Source organism: Prosopis cineraria, unplaced genomic scaffold (genome assembly GCF_029017545.1).
Source record: "Prosopis cineraria cultivar Desert tree isolate PC_DT_omini unplaced genomic scaffold, ASM2901754v1 PC11, whole genome shotgun sequence".
NCBI classification, from domain to species: Eukaryota; Viridiplantae; Streptophyta; class Magnoliopsida; order Fabales; family Fabaceae; genus Prosopis; species Prosopis cineraria.
This window is the reverse complement of record NW_026555342.1, coordinates 3,925,330-3,948,656: the sequence shown is the minus strand read 5'-3', so window position 1 is coordinate 3,948,656 and position 23,327 is coordinate 3,925,330. Positions and strand designations below refer to the sequence as shown.

General features: G+C 31.8%; 1 protein-coding gene across 1 annotated transcript; it reads left to right on the top strand.

The window, feature by feature from the left end:
* The first annotated feature begins 17,407 nt into the window (after window positions 1-17,407).
* On the top strand, window positions 17,408-20,833 carry LOC129287117 (pentatricopeptide repeat-containing protein At2g15630, mitochondrial). The gene is made up of 2 exons (XM_054923272.1): window positions 17,408-17,529; window positions 18,260-20,833. Exon 2 carries the CDS (start codon window positions 18,615-18,617, stop codon window positions 20,535-20,537), a length of 1,923 nt encoding a protein of 640 aa, XP_054779247.1. The 5' UTR covers window positions 17,408-17,529; window positions 18,260-18,614; the 3' UTR covers window positions 20,538-20,833.
* Window positions 20,834-23,327: the final 2,494 nt, after the last annotated feature.

The following is a 23,327-nucleotide window of genomic DNA, read 5'->3' as shown; positions in this document are numbered from 1 at the left end:
TCATTGCGTTCTCTCTCTTTTTTTGCTCGTTCTTTTTGTTGAATTTTTTTTACATTTTAAAGTTTTTTTTTATGATTAAGTACATCTTTTAATCTTTCAACTTCCTAATTTATCTTTTTATTTGGTGGAAACGTGGCTAAACATGTCTTGAAAAAAGTGTTTAATGCATTATATTTTTCATTATATCTTTTTGAGTTTTTTGAAAAAAGTCATCTTTTATTTTCCTAAAAAAATATATTTTTTGACATGGGTCTGGATAAAACCACCATGCACATACCCATTTCTAACTCATTGCATTTTTTCTGCTCGTGCTTTTTTTGTTTTTTCACATTTTAAAGCATATAAGCACATCTTTTTAATTTTTTATTTTCTATTATTTATCTATATTTTTTCATGAGGAAGTCCCCCATAACTCATTTGAATCCAACATTCCTATCTTGGTGGGACTAAATTTTGTTGCTATCATCTTTGATCCTTAATTTACTATTTTAATGTAAATTGTATGCTGTCTAAAAATAAAAAGAAACCTCTTAAAGCATTAAAATAAAACAATTTTCAGATCTTCTGGATTGCCTGTTGCTAGAAATACGAACTTATGATAGTACAATTTAAAAAGACGTTTTTAGTCTTGTTGCATTTTGGCTCCGTAATTTTAGGAAAAACGGCTCCTGAATCTGCATTTGAAATGTTTCAGGAAGGAGCAATCTAAGATAGATGTGACTCCTGAGTTTTTTCCTCTATTTGGATGAGGCAACTAATAGTAACATTCTTTTTATTCTATTTTTATTCTTTTTCATGCATGTATTATTGATATGGTATGATTTTTTTTGATGGTTTGTTTGAACATTTGAGTGTTTTTTGCATCTGAATGATATATTTTAGGTTTGCTGAGACACACTTGAATCTAGGGGGGCTCTAGCTTGGTTGAGGTTTATTCATGGTTTCTAACTTTTCAGCTCTCATTTTATTATTTCTTTTTAAGATTTTTATTTTTATTAAATAATAAGTAGAAGTTTTATTTTTAGTATTTGGGACCATTTTTTAGTATAATTTTTTTTTGGAGTTTTGGGTTCATCTCTAATTCAAAAAAAATGCCCCATTTTTTTTAGAAGAGTTACCTATATTGGACAATTATTGCTACAACTGTCCAATTTGTTTTCAAATATTGGACTTTTTTATGATTGTCAAATATTTATTTCATGGATACATGACGGCCTCTTATTAGAAAGTTCATGACCATCTAATATAGGCTAAAAAAATTGTTCAATATACATTTTTTTTGTGGTAGTGTCATGAGCATTGAATGCGATTATTTGTGTGAGAGAATCCACTTAGATAGGACTACTAGAGTCCTTTCTTAGATGTACAATAGATGCACCAAAAGAGAGAGAGGGAGAGGATATACGAATACTGAGAAGCAGGTATTTGTTTTGAGGTGTGTTCTTCCTTCGATCACTTACCACTATTTAAGTGTGGGAGGCCACTACAAAAAGGAAAATTCCAATCGTCATAATTTGCCTCATAATTGAGGGAATTATTATGTGATGGACTATTCCATAATAAATACAGGGAAAGATTTTTTTTTTTTTTTAAGATTCAATTAGGAATCAATCCACCATTAATTCCTGATTTTCAATCAATTCTCATTGAATCGGAATATGTCAAGTATCTATTCATTAATTTGACATCATTATCAGATTCCCATTAAGGGTGAATCCATAATTTCTGACATCTACTCACATTTGTTGGGACTACCATCATGCAATTCTCATCTTTCTTACTTCATACTTAGTGCTCTGTTGTGACTGGGTAGGGAAGCTGTCCTCAATTCTAGAAATCCTGTAACAGGATTAGCACACAAAGGCATCCATTTATGTACTTGATGTTGCCTCACGTACTCTAAATTTACTCATACACATATCCCATGACATGTCTAATGACCCTCGAGTTAATATTGCTAACTCATACTACCATCTTATATGCTTAGCACCAATACTTACAAGTTTTTCTCATAACATGAAAGGGACATATCTTAAAAACCAACACAATTGTGTGTTTCAGCTTAATCTTCCTTTAGATTGGATATCCATGAAGTTTGATTTAGTCACTTTTCTAGTAATCAAACTGTTAGATTGCATCACTCGTGATCATGATGTATGAGCCAAAGTAGCTATCACGAAACCAACTTCTTATGACATTGTCAAAGCCCTAAAGGTACTATGAAATGATTTTCTTTTTTTTAGGATTCACACAGTGATGGAACATGGATCCTTCCATCTACTTCCATTGTTGTGGTCATACAAGCGCACGCAATATGAATTGCATGCTACGATGATTCTCTCTCGAGTGTATGTCAATTTTAGTTTATCAACATCGTTCAAGTATTAGTCTTAGATGCACACAATATCTTAACCACAATTACATGAACCACTCCATTCATGACATGTTTATTTAAGTATATTATCATTGGTGGAAATCCATATGTAAGTTAATGTTGTTCCTTGAATGAGTTTTGTGAATGTAACAATGCAAGTTGAGCATGATGATGTAATACAGCTATGGTGAAGATGAGTAAGATACGAAATGTGATAAAATGCCTTGAACTTCATAATGTGATTTGGATGCTTTATGTGTAGAAGCATATGTATATTGCATGATCATGTTCGGTGGAAGTTTGCTCTTAGGAGAGTAGACATAAATTCATATGGCATGGTCGCTTTTTGGTAACTAAAGGCTAGCCTTTGCCCCATTGTTTGTCAAGAGATTAATCCATTATTTGTCAAGGGACGCGAATGTAGCTTGTTTCTATATGTTTTCTGAGGAGACTAGCTTAGGATTAACGACATCCCAAATATTCAAAAATCGAGGGATGATGGCTTGAGAGTGAGTGTAGCAATCTTTGGCCTGGCAGCCTATAACAGTTAGTAAGTTTGGGTTAGTCCATTCACGGGGACATAACCCTATTTGAATTAATATCCCACGGTTTCAGTCGGAGGTATCAGGGGGTGATAAGGGAAGCTATTGATTATGCATGACATTGATATTCGTCACATAGTTATTAAGTTTGTGGTTAGAATGTTTTGCACATTATCGATTTGTAAATATGTGATTAGTTCTAGCTTTGTGCTTTGAATATATACAACTAATGACGCTCGCGCGCTCGCTCGCTTATTTGTCCGCTTGCATTATCCATAATTAATTAGCTTATATGTGCATTTATTAGACTATTTTAATTACTAAATGGTTATACTCACCCCTCTACTTAGTCATCTTAATTACTGAATAGTTATACTCATCTCTCTCCTTAACATTATATAGACACTAGCTCTAGGTAGGATTAAAAAAAAGACATCATGGGCTTAGGTGTAATAACCTCTGTCATTAACCCCTAACTACTCCATTAACTGACCCCGTTAATAAAAGGATCAATCATGGCGCTCTCATTTAAAACATTTATTTCAAGACAAATAGGAATTGGGATCTCATTATTGTTACAGATTAGAAAGAATATTTTTTAATAAAGCAAAAGTATTTAAAAATTATGTGAATGAGAGTGGACATACTTAATATGATATGGGTGTGAAGGCCTCGATGAGTAAAGTTTATAGGTTGCAATGAGTTGGTCTCTATGCCTTGCATTGCGGCATTCGCTACAAGCTGCGAGAAGTACGTCCACTCTCATTGGCCATGGCGAGGAAGGTGGGGTTGTATTTAAATGTAAAAATGTGAATGGTTTGCATTTCGGTGTTCAACTCCTTAACATGATATGATTTGAAAATGAAACTTGTGTCATTCCCTAGTTTGTGGAAAGATCTTTTTGTGGACATCTAAAATGCCTTAATTAGATGTCGAATGGAGAATCAAGGTATACCAGAAGTTTGGCCCTAGAGCTGTCATTTGATAGCATTTTGTTATCAAGTTCTATGTGATGTGCCATGGCACATGGCACCTGCGTTACTACATATGGCACCTGTGTTACGACATATGGCATAAAGGCTCGTTGGTTGCAACATAATACTTCTTAGCCATGGTGGATAGGTTGTCTCCATGAAAAAATGATGTTTTTGACCTTCTTTCAACTATTTTTTAAAGGTAAATGGTATCTCATACTTTTATATACTTTCTAATTTTGGTTTAAACTTATTATTGCATGGATTTGTGGTGTTTGAATTGATCAAACTTTGGATCTCATATTTGTTTTTGTTATGTTTAAACTCAAGTTCAATTTAATTGGATTTTCATAGAGCTTTAATTACTTACTTTTGAACTATTCTACCATGGTAGAATTTACTATAGTAGTATGCATTTAAGTTTTAATTTCATTGGTTTTATACATTTCAACCATGATAGGCCTTTGCATTGGTCTTTTCATTTCTATTATTGTTAGTTTTAAATTACAGTTAAATATTTTGTTAGTATAATGGTAATCCATGTTGGGTTAGCCTCATGGTTAACATGGTGATTTTGGTTAAGTGCTGGGGTAATAAGGATGTTATTACATTAGTCCTCATTGAGTGTGCATAAAGTGGTTGGCATCATTATTACTACATATGCTTAGTGTTGTCATTAGGCATAAGTTAAGCACGATTCTCAGTATTACCAATTCTTATGAGAGCTAGTATTGGTTGGGCAACTATGACACCCCTCATAATTTGAGAAAGGGAAATCCATAGTTCAAGAGTAGGGAGCATGTACCTTGACTAAGTAACCCTTGGCAATTTGAGAGCAAGCCTAATGCAGTCACATGTCAATCCCTATATAAATTGGTAACCTATTGATTCAATCAGAATATATAAGTAAGGGAATAAGGTTGAAATGCATATGATCGTGCATAACTTTCATTACTGAATTATATGGCATGTAATTAATGATTAATATCTTTATGATATATGCTGAGTATCAATATAATGTTAAATGTGAATCCTTGCCTTATGTACTTGTATTTGTCACACTTTTATGTACTTAAATTTATGTGCCTTGGTTACTAAAATTGTATAATTTCACTCTTGCATGTTAATATTTTTCTAGAAAATGCAAAGAGTAAGGCTAAGGTGGAAGTAACAGAGACTAGAGATGTTTAACTTCATAAATAAAGTCTCTAGTTATTTAATTTTTGTAATTGAATAATTATTATTGCCTACATTATGGTTTGTATTTGTTAAAAGATCTATTGCATATGCTTGAGCCTAAATGTTGACTTAGGTAATCCTTATTATGGCATTACTCTAGTTTGTAACGGGAACCAATCATACAAGTGTGATTGTGATATGAAAATATTAGGAATTAGTTAGGGCAGGGGTATAAATGTTATTTCTTTGGGTCGGTACTGTTACTAATATTTAGTTTAATGGTCCAGCCCTATAAATACCCAAGTCCGGATGCACAGTGTTGTTGTTGAAACTCATTTTAATAAATGTACTATTCAAACGTCTCTTCTACGCGTCTCTCTATTCTCTTCTCCTCGTCTACCTATCTTTCTTCTTCTTCTCTCTTCATCTCTTTCTATCCTAACAGTGGCATCAGAGCCAATCCTTCCTGCCTCATATGCCTGTCACTCGTCTGCAAACAAGGATGGCTGAAGAAACAGATGCAAGACTCACGATGGTTGAAAACCAGATTGAGGGGCTCACTGCCCAAATCGCAGAACTTGTCCGCACGGTAGAAGAGTCTCGAATTCATCACGAGACCGACTCCAACGAGGCAGAAGGACACCAGTGAAGAATTGGAGAAGGACGCCAACGACCAAGACAAGAACGAGAATATCAACCTCCTACTCGATTTACTGAGATGGAGTTTTCAAGATTTCAAAGAGGAGATGTTCTTAGATGGCTCATGAAGTGTGATCAGTATTTCCAGCTTGATAATACCCCAGATGCGTGGAAAGTCATGATAGCTAGTATTCATCTTGATAAGAAAGCCTTCCAATGGCATCAAAGCTTCATGTGCACCAAAAGGAGACGTGCGACTGGATGGGAAGAATACTCGGAAGCCATAAAGAACCGATTTGGACCCACTTATGAAGCACCCATGACAGAACTGATGCGGCTATGACAGACAGGGAGCTTGGGAGATTACAATGATTCTTTTGATGAAATCGTATGTAAGCTGGATCTAATTGAGGAGTATCTGGTGCAGACCTATTTAGAGGGTTTACAAAGGCCAGTGAGATTACTTAAGCCCACAACTGTTCAAGATGCAAGAAGTCTTGCCCGACTTTAAGAAATACACCTTCAGAGATCACTAGAAGCAACCACATGCCCAAGAAAGGGGTCTTACACATCGCAGAGCAACATCATGGCATCTACAGCCTTTTGGCCTTCTGCGAATACCTGGGCAACACCAAAACAGAGCTTCTCACGTGATGGGTCTCGCCAAAACACAACTAAAACAGCACGGCCAACCTCAGAATCCTCAGTCGTGCAAGGCTCAGCATCCAACACAGTAAAAGATTCATCTTCTTCTTCTCGCCAATTTATTTATGGGATTAAAATTCCCACAAAATTAACACCAGAGGAGGAGGCAGAACACAGAGCACAAAACCTCTGCTTTTATTGTCATAAAAAATTTTCTAGAGGCCATAATTGCCCTCAAAGACGCAAGATGCAATTGCAATTAATAGAGCTGGATAAAAATCTGGAGGAAGAGGAGGTGGAACCTAACGAGACAGACCCTGATGAACATGAAATTCCTCCTGAATGCCATCAAATTTCAATATGTGCCATTAAGGGTGAAGTTAGTATGAATTCTATGAGACTTCAAAAATATGTAGGAAGAAGACCTATCCAAATTCTCATAGATAATGGAAGCAGCCATGATTTTCTCGATTATGACTTGGCAAAGAAGCTGGGTTGGAATGAAGAAGAAGATGGATGGACTGATGCAGTGGTTGCAGGGGCTGGAAAATTGAAAATATATGGAGTTTGGAAGGCATTTAAATGGAAAATACAAGGAGAAGACTTTGGTCGAGACCTTAGGATAATGAACATACGCAATTACGATATTGTGTTGGGCTAGGAATGGCTTAAAAGCCTTCATTATGCCTTTTGGGATTATATTCTGCTACTATGTATTTCTAGAATGATGGGAAAATGTGTGTTTTGCAGGCGCAACCTCCATCAAAATGGCAAATGGTTGATTCTAGCAAGTTGGAAATTAAGAATGGAGACGGGTGCCAATTATTTCTACTCCAATTAGCAAAAAATAGTCAGTTTCAGAGTCAAATCCATGCTGTGCAACCAACAGAACCCATTCCAGAAGCTGTTGGTGACCTTTTGGAAGAATTTACTAGTCTTTTGATGAACCTAAAGGTCTGCCCCCTTTTAGGAAGGGTCATAACCACCCTATTCTTTTACAAGAAGGGACAGATCCTATTAATCTCAAGCCTTATCGTTATTCTTCTGCCCAAAAGGACCTTATTGAGAAAATGGTGGGAGAGTTGTTAGCTACAGGCATGATACAAGAGAGTAGCTCCCCTTTTGCTGTACCTATTATATTGGTAAAAAAGAAGGATGGCTCATGGCGCATGTGTATCGACTACCGTGAGCTTAATAAGAAGACAATTAAGAATAGATATCCTATTCCACTTGTGGAAGAATTGTTAGATGAATTGAAGGAAGCTAGATGGTTCACAAAGCTGGATTTGAGAGCAGGATACCATCAAATCTGAATGGAGCCTCAAGACACATTCAAAACAACTTTTCGGTCACACTCGGGTCATTATGAGTGGTTGGTTATGCCATTTGGCTTAACCAATGCTCCAACAACATTTCAAGGAGCAATGAACTCTATTTTTAGACCTTACTTATGCCACTTTGTTCTTGTTTTCTTTGATGACATTTTAGTTTATAGTTCAAATTTAAATCTGCATGTTCAGCATCTAAGACTGGTGTTTGAAATTTTGCAGAAAAATTATTATTTCATCAAGAGGAGCAAGTGTACATTTGCCAACAATAAGGTGGAATACTTAGGGCATGTTATTAGTAATGGAGTGGTGGCTACTGACCCTCAGAAAATTCAAGCAGTGGTAGATTGGCCTACACCAACTACTATTAAACAATTGAGGTCCTTTTTAGGGCTTGCCAGGTACTATAGAAGGTTTATAAAGGGGTATGGACAAATAATCAAACCCTTGACGGACCTTTTGTAGAAAAATGCATTCTAATGGCATGAAGAAGCTGCTGCCACATTCAAGAAGATGAAACAAATACTTGTTTCAGCACCTATTTTATCTCTCCTAAATTTCACAAAGAGTTTGTAGTGGAAACGAATGCTTGTGGAAGGGGCATTGGGGCTGTCCTGCTCTAAGGAAATCAACCCATTGCATTTTTCAGCAAGGCTTTGGGTCCCAAACAGCTCCAGCTTGCAGTTTATGAGAAGGAATTATTGGCAGTTGTCCTAGCTGTTGAGCATTGGCATCAATACCTTGAAAGAAGGAGGTTTATTATCAAAACAGATCAGCAAAGCCTTTGATTTTTGTTGGGATAGAAGTTGAAGACCCCTTTTCAAATGCATTGGGTTACAAAGTTAATGGGGTATGATTATGAAATTCATTATAAAAAAGGGAATGATAACACAGCTGCAGATGCTCTTTCTCGACTCTCACGACCTCAGTTACTTCAAATAACTCTAGATACTTCATCTCCAGAATTATTACACAAGCTTGAGGAGAGTTGGGAGTTGGATCCAGATCTCAAGGGCCTTATTTTTGAGTTACAAAGACAAAATGGCAGTATTAAAGCCTATTCTTGGGATGGCAAATTCCTTAGAAGAAATGGGAAGCTGGTGGTAGGGGAAAGTCCAGCCTTAAGGCAATTTATTCTAGAATGGTTACACGCCAATGCTCAAGGGGGACACTCTAGAATACAAGCCACATATCAGAAAATCAAAAGGTTATTTTGGTGGAAGAAAATGTTACGAGATGTGCAGGATTTTATCAAAAATTGTGACACTTGTGCCCGCTGTAAGTATGAGACAGTGGCAAGTCCAGGGTTGTTACAGCCACTACTAATTCCGAGTAAGGTGTGGGAAAGTGTTACTATGGATTTCATCGAAGGGCTCCCTAAATTAAGTGGGAAGGAAGTCATTTGGGTTGTCATGGATAGAATGAGCAAGTATGCCCATTTTATGGCACTATCTCACCCATTTTCAGCTTCTACGTTAGCTCAAGCATTCTTGGATAATATATATAAATTGCATGGAGCCCCGGTTGAAGTGATAAGTGATAAGGATCCAGTGTTTATTAGTAATTTTTGGAAAGAGTTCCTCAAGGTGATTAGAGTGGAGCAAAAGCTTACTTCTTCCTACCATCCTCAAACTGATGGTCAATCCGAGGTGCTCAATCGGTGTTTGGAAACTTATCTACGTTGTATGTGTTGGGAGAATCCTAAAAATGGAGTAAATGGTTATCACTTGCTGAATGGTGGTATAATACTAGTTTCCATACTTCCATTAAGGCTACTCCTTATGAATTACTTTATGGGCAGAAACCTCCTCTATATGTTCCTTATTTGCCTAGATTAGCAATCATTGAAGCTGTAGACAGGAGTTTTGAGGTAAGGGAACGCATGATTGGAGTTTTAAGGCATCATTTGCATAGGGCAGCGAATTTAATAAAGCAAAGGGCTGATTTGAAAAGATATGATCGAGAGTTTGAAGAAGGTCAATGGGTGTTTTTGAAATTACAGCCTTATAGGCAAATCTCTATTACCTCTAGAAGCACTCAAAAACTAGCACCAAGGTACTTTAGGCCTTATAAAGTGCTCAAAAGGATTGGGAAGGTTGCATACAGACTGGAATTACCTCCTAGTTCTAGAATTCATTCCACTTTTCATGTTTCTCTCAAGTTATGCCCTAACCCATCAGTCAAGCAGCGACATCCGCCTGATGAATGGCCAGAAATCTTAAAAATGTTATTTCCTGAGAAGGTATTAAACAAGCAAGTGGGAAGGAAGAAAGGAAGGATTATTACTGAAGTGTTAGTTCAGTGGAAAGGCTTGCCAGATGAGGAAGCTACATGGCTGTCTCAGTTCAAATTTCAAAAATAGTTTTCGAATTTTCCTCTTTTTGATCCTTGAGGGCAAGGATGTTGGGGAGGGGAGTATTGATATGAAAATATTAGGAATTAGTTAGGGCAAGGGTATAAATGTTATTTCTTTGGGTCGGTACTGTTACTAATATTTAGTCTAATGGTCCAGCCCTATAAATACCCAAGTTTGGATGCACAGTATTGTTGTTAAAACTCATTTTAATAAACGTACTATTCAGAACGTCTCTTATACGCGTCTCTCTATTCTCTTCTCCTCGTCTACCTATCTTTCTTCTTCTTCTCTCTTCATCTCTTTCTATCCTAACAGATTGAATCATGATTATCAAATGAATTGGCATTTTGGGAAGTTAAGGATGCACGGTTTGATTGTGATTTATGTTATATGTGGTTGTGATAACTAGTGGCTAATTTTAAGGGAAGGCACTTGGTTGATAAATTGTAAGTGTAACAAGTATGTTATAGCCACTAATGTTCTAGGATTCTTGTTTTGTACCGAATTGAAATAAAACCAGAGCCTTTAGTTAGGCTATTTAATTGTCTAAGTATGATTTCTTGGATCACCTTAATTGGAGGTTCGAGTTAAAGTTAGGTGTCCCGAAGGTAAGATATTTAATTGCTATCTTTTATGTGATGTATCGTCATGTGTGTTGTGGCAAAATGCTTTGTTAGCCCCAGCGAGCACATCATTTTTGTTAGCCACAATGGAAGGTGTTGTCAATTGTGGTGAGTGGCCTTTATGCCACAAGATGCAGCAAATGATTTTTTGGGTATGATGGGTTTCCTCATAAATGTTACCCTTATTTAATCTATTTTAATACTCAACTACTTTTTCAAACTTTCATAATCTTTTGTGCTTTGATTTTTTATGTTTTCAAGAGCCTTAAGTTATAGTTTTCAAACTTGAGTTATCTTGGAATCTCATTTTCTCAATAGTATTTATAAATGAATTTTGAAGTTCCGGATGGCTAAGGTTGATCATTTCTTCCTTTGATTTCTTCCATAATTTGACTAATTGGTTTAGGTGTTATGATTAAATGTAGATAATGATGGAGGTCATTGTACTTAGCATTTTGGAGCATTGTTGTGTCAATAATCCACAGCTGCTCCTTTTGAGTGACTTGAAGGGTGAATGTAATCAAGGGATACTATCTCTTTTATTGCTTATTTAGTTGTTGGTTTTGCAAAACTATATCTTGTTTTATGAAATTGTTATTTTTGTGTTTTAGAACTTCATGTAAAATGAGTGTGCTTTTTGTGAAAACAAAAATGATTTTATATTATGTTATTTCAAATGTTATATGATTTATTGGTATTGCTAAATGTGAGATTTGTGAATGGTGAGTTTAGTATGTAAAATTGTGTAAATGGTATTGCATGATCAATGATGGTGGGAGTTCACTAGGGAGGTAAATTTAGTTCCACATAATATTTATCAACACCATGAGGCCTTGGTGTTTGGCCCTTGATTATTCACCTTGAAACCCCACCTAATGTGGTAACAAGGTTTTCCTTTGATTCGAACTAGGCGAAGTTAGTAATAGGAACATGGGATACCTCATATTTTAGAAAGGCAAAATCTAGAGTTTGAGAATGAGCATGGAGTTTTGGCCAGATCACCCTTCACAATTAAAGAGCTTGGATTATCCCATGTCTAATTCTTAATTAATTTGTTAACCCATAGATTCAATATGCAGTGATGGGAGGTTATAAAAGTTTAATGATCATTGCCAAATTGTGAAATATTATTATATGTAATTGATTATTTTAGAAGTGTCTGCTTTACTTGCCCATTGCTTGTTTTACTTGCCCCTCTATTCAAATGTTTTCAAATTGTGTCGGTTATTTTTGCTGCCAAATGCTTACAAACTTTGATAAATTATTATTTACCAATTGTTTCGCTTTTAAAAATGTGTTTCTATACTTGGGATTCCAAATTTGCGGTGGTTATCTTTTAAAAATGTTACTTGTAAACTTTTCTATTATAATATATCTTAAATGAATAGTTTGCCTCTTTTATATTCCGGTAGGGTTTATTATATTAGTTTGAAGTTATTTTACCATGGTAGAATGGTAGGGAATTATATTATGATTTTGATGTTAGGAGCTAAATTTTATTAATCATAATAGATCTTCAAACTAAGCTCTTCTATGTTCTACTATGATTAGTCTTATTAATTATAGTTAAGTCCCTTTTATCATGATAAGATGACAAGGATTGGTTATACTTTAGTTACCGTGGTAGAATATTGTGATTGTGGTTGGGTTGTGTGGATGATATTACGTCCAATACTTGAATTATTGATTTTTTTTAATTTTTTCTTTTTCAATCAAATATTTTTTACTTTAAAATTAATTATTTTTATACTATAAAAAATAAAAAATATACTTTTTGAGATATTTGAAAAATGAAGAAGACTTAATTTTTTCAAAAGAATTTGATTTGAGGATCTTAAAGTTTAGAAATCAAGAATAAAAATATTTTATACATTTTAAACATTATTTTGAAATATTTTATAGATTAAAAATAATAAAAATAACAATGTAAATATTTTATTTTTTAAGAAAATATCTATAATAATATACTCAAATATATAATATATCAATACAAAATAACATAAAATTTAAAGAATTAATTAATATTTAATATATTTTATAAAAATGTTTTTTTTTTGGGTATGTGGACTAAGCACAAACCCAGTAGTGCATGGCCCAATTTTCATAGGCTTATATGGCTAGCCTTGAACACCAGATCATCAAAAAATTATTTTGCTAATTTCAGTCATGGATTTTTTTTTTTTGTTGGATTTATTAAAGCTGACTTGCTTAGCTTAACCTAAATTATTGACTCTAAATTTTCATATATGATATATTTGAAAAAAAAAATTTATAAAACCAATTTGATTCACCAAACGATGCTTCTAGAAAACGCTTTAATATTTTGATCTTTTTTATTTCCTGACTCAAGCTCTCGAACGAATTTGCTATATCTCATATGTATCGGCTGATTCTCTTTAGTACCTTTTGATTTGGGTTATTTTTGTTCTTTTGGCTTGGGTTTGAATATTTGGTTTTGATTTTTTTAAAAAAAAAATTGTTTACTAGGTTTGAATTTTTGGTACCCAGTTCTTTATTCGTCTTCCATAATTTTTATTTGATTGATTGTTGAATTCATGAGTTCATATTAGTTTCTGAATTATCCCATGAAGAACACAGATTTGAGGTTTAGATAAAGAAAGACATGAGGGTGTAATGGAAATTTTACTATTTTTATTTTTTTTATGGGCATAATTCATGAATACCAAACAAAAAATACATTTGAATTCTGCCCATTTTTTCTATCATACCAAACCTACATTCTCATTCCTTTTTCTTCTCAACAAACCTACTTTTTAGTTCTATTTCCATTTTCTTTTCCATATCCCTTTCAATTTCCTTTTCCAATTTCATTTTTATCAAAATGCTTACATCTAATCAAACAAGTCTATTTTTTTCCCCTTCCATTTTGGTTGTGTTCTCTTCATCTCTTTGCTTTGTGCGCTCATTTGTTCAGTCTCCAATCCTCCACCTCAAAATCCTTGCAAATTTCCTTAGTATTGCCTCCTCCCATAGAGACACATGCTGCCACCATCGCTGTCTTCGTCTACAGTCTCCAGTTCGTCGTTGTCATCTCTACTTGTTGCATTAATCATCGTCATCGTTGACTTTTGACTGTGGTCCGTTGCTTTATTGTGGATGCTCATGGTGGCTTTTCTCCTCCATTGGCAATAAACTAATTACTGAAGACTATGGTTCGGTTTTATTCGTGCTTGAGATTCTTTGTTTCGTTTGTTCGTTGTTTTCTTTGCTTCTCGCAACCTAAATCCTGATTCACATTAGAGGTTTTTTTTTTTTTTTTAACATGTTCCCTGCCCATGAACTTCTATGTCGTTTTTTCATTTAAAATCCCAAACCACCTAAGACAAATGTTAGATCTTGCTCTTATTGTTGTTGTTTAGGAAGAGTGAACATAAATGTTTGAATCTTAATTCTTGGCTGACAAGTGACATTCTAGGATTTTCCCCCTCAGAGTAGTTTTTGTTGGTTTTGACTATTTGTGTCATTTAAATGTTTGAGGAAGCAATGGCGGATTTAGAATATCAAATCATTTTCTTGTTGAAATTCTTTTTAAAAAGTTTAAAATATACAAATTTGTCAATACGAAGTTACGAACCATCCCCATAATATGGAGATAGTTTAAATGAGGGTTGAAATTCAATTTTATTATAATAATAATTGGTATTTCATTTTTTATTTTCTATTTTTATTTGATTTTACTTAAGTGAATGTAAATTTTAATTGAATCTAAAATTAATTTTATTTAATAAAAAAATGTAAAATTTAATATTTCTGATATTTTTTATTTTTTTATAATTATTATGTTTGTGTATTTATAAAAGATGAATTGTTTTACCAAAATTTTTATTTTATCACTCATAAATATTTAATATATTTATATATAATATAAAAATTTCTAAAATTTGTAAAATAATTGTTATTTTATCATGTCATAATATTATATATTTTAAATTATTACCTTCACTTTTCATATATGTGAGTGTGTTAATATATGGTAAGACTATGCGTTAATATATAGTTTTATCAACTTTTTTTTTTTAGTCAATTTCATTTATCTCCTCTAATTCTATTCAACATGGTACGAGGCTAAGATTCTTTTTGATTAATTGAAAAAAAAATGAGTATGAGAGAATCTTATCTTATCTTTATCTTATACTGTAAAATATAAAAAATTTTACTGTTTAAGGAATAGTAAAATTAACAGTAATTGTGGGACTTACCACACTTTAAAAAAAGTTAATTTTTTTTCTCAACTTTTTTGTCACAATATATTTTTTGTTATGCATACCTTTTTTTATTTTGTTAAAAAAAAAAATCAAAGCATGTTTGATCGAGATTGCCAAAATTTAAAAATTATTTTTATATTATATTTTTATGATGTCATGTTAACATATTTTATATTTATATAGTTTTTGAATTATCTTTTAATTTTTTCCAAAGTAATAAGTTCATAAATATAATCAGGTGTTTATATTTTTAGTATGCACAAAAGTAAAAATAAAAATAAAAATAGTAACAAGTTATTTTTTGATTGTTCATTAATATTCTCCTATTAAAAATAATCATATTTGTGGCATTATCAGACATTGAATGTAAATACTTTTTTAAAAATAGAAATTTAAATTTTCATTTTGAGGACTGACTCCTTGATAGTGTGAATACAGCCTATGAGCATATAGTGGTCTTGTTAAAGTTAAATAATACACAAAGCAATGATAGAGCAATGGGACTAGGGATGATTATTTGTTTCAACAGCTTAATCATGCTTTTTTTTATTTAGCTCAAAGCTTGGTTTTTTATTTTCCGGCCAAACTCAAAGCATGGTTAAATATTATAACTTATTAATCAAGATTTTTCCTTTCTTAAGAATAATTAAGACTTTTTAAATTATGCTTTATTTGAATTGAAAAAAGAGAGCACAAAGATGTGATTTTTTGTTTTAGTTTCACATGACTTTCATTTCTTTTTTCTCATCAAATTACTCCATCCTATGTTTATATTAAAGCATCTAATTAAATTTAATGTTTTAATGCACATGCTCTTTTTATTGGATTTGGATTTGGTGCCTATCCTTAACATAGCCTCTCTTATATAAACCATTGAAATTCATATTAACAATTTCAAATTCATACTTCACTTGAGATTAATAAATGAATGAGTTTATCAAAATTGTCAATCTAAATTTTAACGGCTCAAATAGGACAAGCATTTAATGTTTATATTAGGAATAGACACTAAATCCAAATTCTTTTTTATTCTAGAAAAGATCTCTCAATCCAAGTAGCAAATATATAGATATAATCTACTTTTTTTATTCAACTATTGTAATCACATTCTATGCAATTCAAAACGTCTAAAATTTGATGAAGAAAAAAATTAAAACAAATATAATGTGTTAGGACTTACTAAAAATAGATCATAAATTGAATGTAATATTGGAGCCATATTTTATTAAGTTAGAACTTCTCATAAAGATACAAACCCACATAATTTCCAAAAAAAAAAAGAAAATAAATAAATAAGTAAATTTTCCCCTCATGCATCACACCATTTTCTAGTTGGAAAAAAAAAGGAGAGAATGATAAAGGGATATCAAAATGTCCAATTAATTCAAGTTAGGTTTCAAGTATCAAATTTCATAAATTTACAATTCAATATCTTAATTTTACAACTGTATTGTAATGAATTTATAACTTATTTTTTAAATTTTAGTATGGTTGAAAAATAAAAAATTTATTTTTCCTATTAAAATTTAAAATATAAATTACAAATTCATTACAATATAATTATAAAATTGAGAGATTGAGTTACAAGTTTTTAAAATTTAATGCTAGAAACCTAACTTGAATTAATTAGTTCTTTTGGGATCTCTATGTCATTCTCCAAATAAAAAATGAGAATGAAAAGTTTAAAAAAATTAAAATGTATATTATATAGAAGAGTTAGGTATAAATTTATAAAATAAATTTTAGTAAAAATGACAATAAAATCTCAAAAAAATATATAAATGACAATTATATCCTTCAAAATGAGTGTAATTTCTTTTGAATCTCTAAATACTTTTTTGATATTAATGATTTTAAATTAAATAATTAAATTGTCCCTTATTTAATGACAAAAAAATTTCACATGTAAAGTTATAATTTTTTATTCAATAATTGTGATTCAAATAATAAAAATTATAACTAATTATTTTTAAAATTTAAACTTTAATGATAAAAGAAATTTTATGTGAGAAGTTGTAATTATTTATTTATTCTTTATGATCCACAAAAGTTATACTTATTCCATATTTGCAATTTTTATAAATAAATTGTACTTATTTAATATTTACTATTCACATAATAAAAATTATGATTATTTATTTTTAAAATTTGAACTTTAATTATAAAAAAATTTATACAAAAATTTATTATTTATTATTTTATTTTTATGATTCACATAATAAAAATTATATTTAAATAAAAGTTGTGACAGACTATATTAAACAATGAATAATTTAATTATTTAATTTAAAATTATTAATTTTATAAAAATATTTATAAATTTAAAAAAATTATGATATTTTAAAAAATTTAATTATTATTTATATATTTTAATGAGATTTTATTGTCAGTTTTATTATTTGGAGTAATTAATTTTGCTATTTTAATAATTAATTTTGGGCCAATACCAAATTCTTCCTCAAATTAATTGTAAACCCCGATAAAACCCTTGCTCGTGAGTGGCGGATCCAGTTCTATTAGTCAACAAACAAGCATCCCATATTCCGTCGGACGCGGTCCACCGTTGTCAGCCCTGAGTGGTTGTTCTCGGGCAAGCAGTGAAGAAGGCTCGACCCCTAGGGCTTTTCCTACTCCCAAAATCTGGTGACATTGATTTGTTCGATCTGGTGTTTTGAATCTAGATTTGAATTTTTCCCTGCGTCCTCTGTTCCCGCTGTTCTTGCTTTGTTTTAAACTTTTCATTTTAATTTGGCTTTGAATCTGGTCGTGTAATCGTTGAATATTGACATCTTTGGTTTTGGGAATATTTACCTATTGAGTTTATTTTTTTGTACTAGTTTTTGCTTGAATGGTGCATAATTGGCTATTATACTTCTTCCCTCTTCATTTTGGTCACTGGCGGCTTGTATGATTTGGATATTGTTTTTTTTTTTTTTTTGGCAATGTTGGATTTGTTGTGTTTTGGCATTCTGTTTAATAATCTTTTTATATTATCATCAAATTTGGAAATTCTCAAGGTACTTGTGATGTATGATCTTATAAATGACTTGGCTCGAGTTGTGTCAAAGTATCTGGAACAAAATTAAAAGGACATTATATCAGCTATGCATATTTTAAAGATTTCAGTGGGGGCAGATGCCCCCGCTGAGTGTAGTATAGCTCCGCCTATGCGGGGAAGTAGGGAGGGCATGGTTTATTTTTTGCTGATGGCAAGTCTCATCTTGAAATATTTTGGGTGCAAGCTTCCATGTACGTTGGCAGTGGTATAAATTTGGGTTAAAGCAGTATTTAATTTGGATTATTTGTGATCTATTATTGCCTTGGATGTGAGTAAAGCAGTATTTACAAGTATATTTTTTTGTTTCTGTTATAGATAAAAAGGGGAAGACTAAAGTTCTGCTGCTGCTCCTACTGGACCTTCTCAATCTGAATATATGAATTCTACTCAATCTGAATATTTTTTCTTTCTATAATTGGCTTAGTTTCGGCCTTTTAGGTTTCAATTATGTTATCTTTTTGCTTCCAGGTTCAGTTTTTCACTTTCCTCTCTGAACAAAGTTGCAGGAATTCTAGAGTTCTTGTGTGAATAAATTGAAAAATTTCTTCCATTTCCTAATTTTTCATTTCCTATCTGAATAAGTTTCAGTCCGCATCATGGTCAATCATTATCGATCAAGGAAAAATTTGATTCTGCATCAAGCAACGTAATCTTTTATACTCATCTCACTATGAAGCTTGTTAAATTCTTCAATCTCAAATCTTCCAAACTCTGCAAGTTCAAAACCCTTTTGTCCACAGACAATCTTCTGTCCCATGCCCATTTCTCCACTACGCCTCATTCAAATCTCTCCTCTCAATCCCAGGCAACTGTTTTCAATAATCCATCAACTCCTCCAATCTCTGAATCTCTACTTCTAGATTTAATCCAATCTTCTCGGTGGCATTTTATCAAGCAGGTTGCTTCCAGTTTGACTCCTTCTGTCATCTCTCCGATTCTAACCCACCTTCACCAGAACCCACAGCTTGTTTTTCAACTTTTAACCCATCTTCAATCTCACTCCCTAGATTTCAAAACTCATTGCCTTGCAATTGCTATCATTTCTCGCCTTTCATCCCCGAAACCCTCTATAGAACTCTTGAAGAAGTTAATTACCAATGGTATTGCCACTAACAGGGTGATTTTTGATGAGTTGGCTCTTCTCCACCGCAAGTTCAATATGAAGAGCACTATTGTTTTTGATTATCTTGTGGTGGCATATTGTGAGTTGAAGAAAGCTAATGAGGCATTGATGTGTTTCTATATGATGAAAGAGAAGGGGGTTTCGTCCAAAACTGAGACTTGTAATATGATGTTGAGTTTGTTGTTGAAGCTGAATAGAACAGACATGGCATGGGTTTTGTATGCAGAAATGTTTAGATTGAAGATCAAATCCAGTGTGCGTACTTATAATATAATGATTAATGTTTTATGTAAAGAAGGGAAGTTGACAAAGGCAAAAGGATTTGTTGCTTATATGGAGACTTTAGGCGTCAAGCCTAATACTGTTACATATAATACAGTTATACATGCATATTGTATGAGAGGGAAGGTTGATGTGGCTCGAGACATCTTCAAAGATATGAAAGATAAAGGCCTTGAGCCTGATAGTTATACATATAACACTTTTATTACCGCAATGTGTAAATCAGGAAGGATTGAGGAAGCATCTAAGTTTCTCAAGAGCATGTCGGTCCCTGATGCTGTAGCATATAATGCATTGATTGATGGATACTGCAATAAAGGAGATATAGATAAAGCTACTGCCTGCAGGGATGAGATGATCAGTAGAGGCATAAATGCTTCTTTGGTGACCTATAATTTATTAATTCATGCACTACTTATGGAAGGAAGAATGAGTGAAGCTGATGATATGATAAAAGAAATGAGAGAAAAAGGTATCCATCCTGATGTTATTACATATAACATATTGATTAATGGGTGTTGCAGATGTGGGGATGTGGAGAAAGCCTTTAGCCATTATGATGAAATGATGAAAAAAGGGATTCAGCCAACCCAGGTAACATATACATCACTCATTTTTGTTTTAGGTAAAAAGAACCGAATGACAGAGGCAGACAACTTGTTCAAGAAGATGCAACAAAGAGGTCTTTGGCCAGATTTAATTATGTTTAATGCATTGATTGATGGTCACTGTGGAAATGGTAATATAGAACGTGCATTTGCAGTTCTAGAAAAGATGGATAAGATGAAGGTTCTACCTGATGAAGTTACTTATAATACCTTGATGCAAGGATACTGTAGGCAGGGGAAGGTGGAAGAAGCTCGTCAACTTCTCGACGAGATGAAAAGAAGGGGAATCAAGCCTGATCATATTAGTTACAATACAATTATTAGTGGTTACAGCAAAAGAGGTGATATGAAGGATGCTTTTGGAGTTCGTGATGAAATGTTGAGTAAAGGATTTAATCCCACCCTTCTCACTTACAATGCTCTTATTCAAGGACTATGCAAAAACCAAGAAGGTGAGCGTGCTGAAGAACTCCTCAAAGAAATGGTACGTAATGGCATCACTCCCAGTGACAGCACCTATATCTCTATAATGGAGGCAATAGGGAAAGCTGAGGACCTGGTTAGAAATGGCGATAGCTGAATGTATGCTTATGTGCATTGACATGAAATTGCACCAAGAAAGATTTATTTCAGGAGTTTTTGTGGAAGATTCCACCTTGGACTCACACCTCTTGGCGCTCTTGTATTTGCAGCCAACATCACCATGCAAATCATGTGGTTACAGATCGACAAATTGATAGAACTCTTCACTCCTTTTTGGATCTGTAATTAGGATTTTTCTATTGATTCTGAATTTTGTTTTGGGTAGAATTGAAATGTATTAACTTCACGAATAGTTCAAGATGGTCTCAAATCTCAATTCTTCCTTTGTTTTCATTTTCTGTTCATGTGTCTATAATAATGTGATGTTATACAATTAAGAGTCTAAAAAAGTTGCACCTTCAAAATTTGAATTTCGCTGCCAATTTGATGACAAATATATTTGGGAAATTTATATGAAGACAGAGGACATACAAAAATGGGAAGTACAGTGGACTTGACTGGGACAAATTAATGACGTTCCCAGATGCTTGCCCTTAGAGGAAGAAAAAGTAATCTGCAAAGCTTGGGAAATTTGCTATTTAGTTGTATGGGTACGTCTGAAGCAAAATCCAAACTTGATTTTCCTCTATTAATTTCTTGTCCTGATACTAGGGAATGACGACCAGCACCAGTTTAACATTTGTAGCAGTGGCAATGTTTGCCCAAGAAAAGAAAATTGTATCCTCCGCAAACATCAAGTGTGTAAGGGGTAAGGAATTTCTAGCAATTTCAAATCCGTTCCCCCATCCCTTATTTTGATCTTGAAGAATAAGGCAAGAAAGAACATTTGGGCATAAAATAAAAGAAAAGGGGCCATATAGATCAAGATCGCCTTGTCTCAGGCCACCTTGGCTGCAGGTTGAATGTTTGTAGGAGATCCATAATGAGAACCTGATAATTGACAGTAGAAACTCATTGCATGAGCATCTCAATCTAGTTAAAACGACAAGTCATCTTAATTTTTTATGAACATTCATTGATTTTATGATATTGTTTTTCTTAATATATCATATATATATATATATATATATATTAAATTAAATTTATTATTACGATGGAAATTTCTAAGAAATCAATTCAATATTTTAAATTAGATTAAAATTTTAAATGAATTTATTTACTTAATATTATGTAACAATAATGCATAATTGTTTATTTTTACATTTTTTAAAAAATTACTTTTGATCATAATATTAGTTTTCAAGGGAATATATTTTAGATGGAGATAATTATATTTTTTGTTAATAACTAAAATTAATATGTTATTTTTTATTTTTTAATAATTTTTTGAGATACAGCCAAACCTGATCTATTTATTGAGTAAGCTTTAAGCCAGTTTAGATTTACAAATATAATTGTTATTAATTTACCCTTTTGAAACTTTAATGTTGTCCTCTCTCTCTCTCTCTCTAAATTTGATAGGTATTTTTGTCTTCTCTTCATAAAAACACATATATTTAATAAAATTACTACAACTATTCCATTCCATCTACAAGCGAAACCTCCTTTCAAACTTATTTTTTACCTATAAAGCATCAATACTTTATCGATATATAGTTGTAAAGTATTGAAATATTTTTTTAAATTTTAAAAAAATTAATTTTTTAATGTATATTGAATAATTTTAGATTGTAGGTTAATACTTTAAAATTGATATTTTAAAGTTATTTGTAAGAAATTATTTTTTAAATATTTTGATATTAATCTTTTTTATTTTTAATATATTTTTGTGATTTGATTTTAAAATTAAAGATTAGATTTTTTGTAAAAAATAATTTCTAGACATAATAAAATAATAAAGATTATATTTTTTAATTATAAAACATATAAATGTAATTTTTTGACATGTAAATTCTAAGCAAGAAATTATTAGTGAGTATTAGGAGGTAGGCAATTACATATACATAGAATTAATATACAATTCATGTTTTATTTAATATTATTATAAAATACTACATAAGCATATTAGTTTTTATTTTTTAAAATTGAAATTATATGTTTAATATTTTTATAAATATATATACATGTATTGAATAAATATTGTATCTTATATTTTTTAAAATAAAAATATCAACATATCAAATATATATAGTATACTACATACATATATATATATATATATATATATATTGTATTCGATTTACTTATTATATTATTTGTATGTGTGTATCATAACTTACTAATGATTAAGTTTACATGGTTTTATATAAAATAAATATACCGATTTTAGTTGCATAACCAAAGTTAATTAAAGATAAAATCTAACTTTAATGATTACAAAAAACAAATTTATTTTTAATTAATTACAAAAGATAAAAAAATAATTACAAAAGATAAAATAATTTTGAGATACTTCTCTTTTTGTCTTCCATTTTTTCTTGTCTTTAATAGGCAGCTACTTTTTATTTTGTCGGCCACCAGTTACTTTTGTCTTTATATCTGGATAGCTCTATTTCACAATATTGAGATTAATAGTGGAGTTTTCATAATTTTTTTTAATTATTTTTTTTTTCACAATATTTACACTTGTGATTTATATAAGTATATTAGTTTGGATTTTTTTGAATTGAAATTATATTTTTAATATTTTTATAAATATATATACATGTATTGAATAAATATTGTATCTTATATCTTTTAAAAATAAAAATATCAACATATCAAATATATATAGTATTCTACACACACATATATTGTATTCGATTTACTTATTATATTATTTGTATATATGCATCATAACTTACGGATGAGGATTGAGATTCAGCTGTTTTAATTAAACTCTCATCTC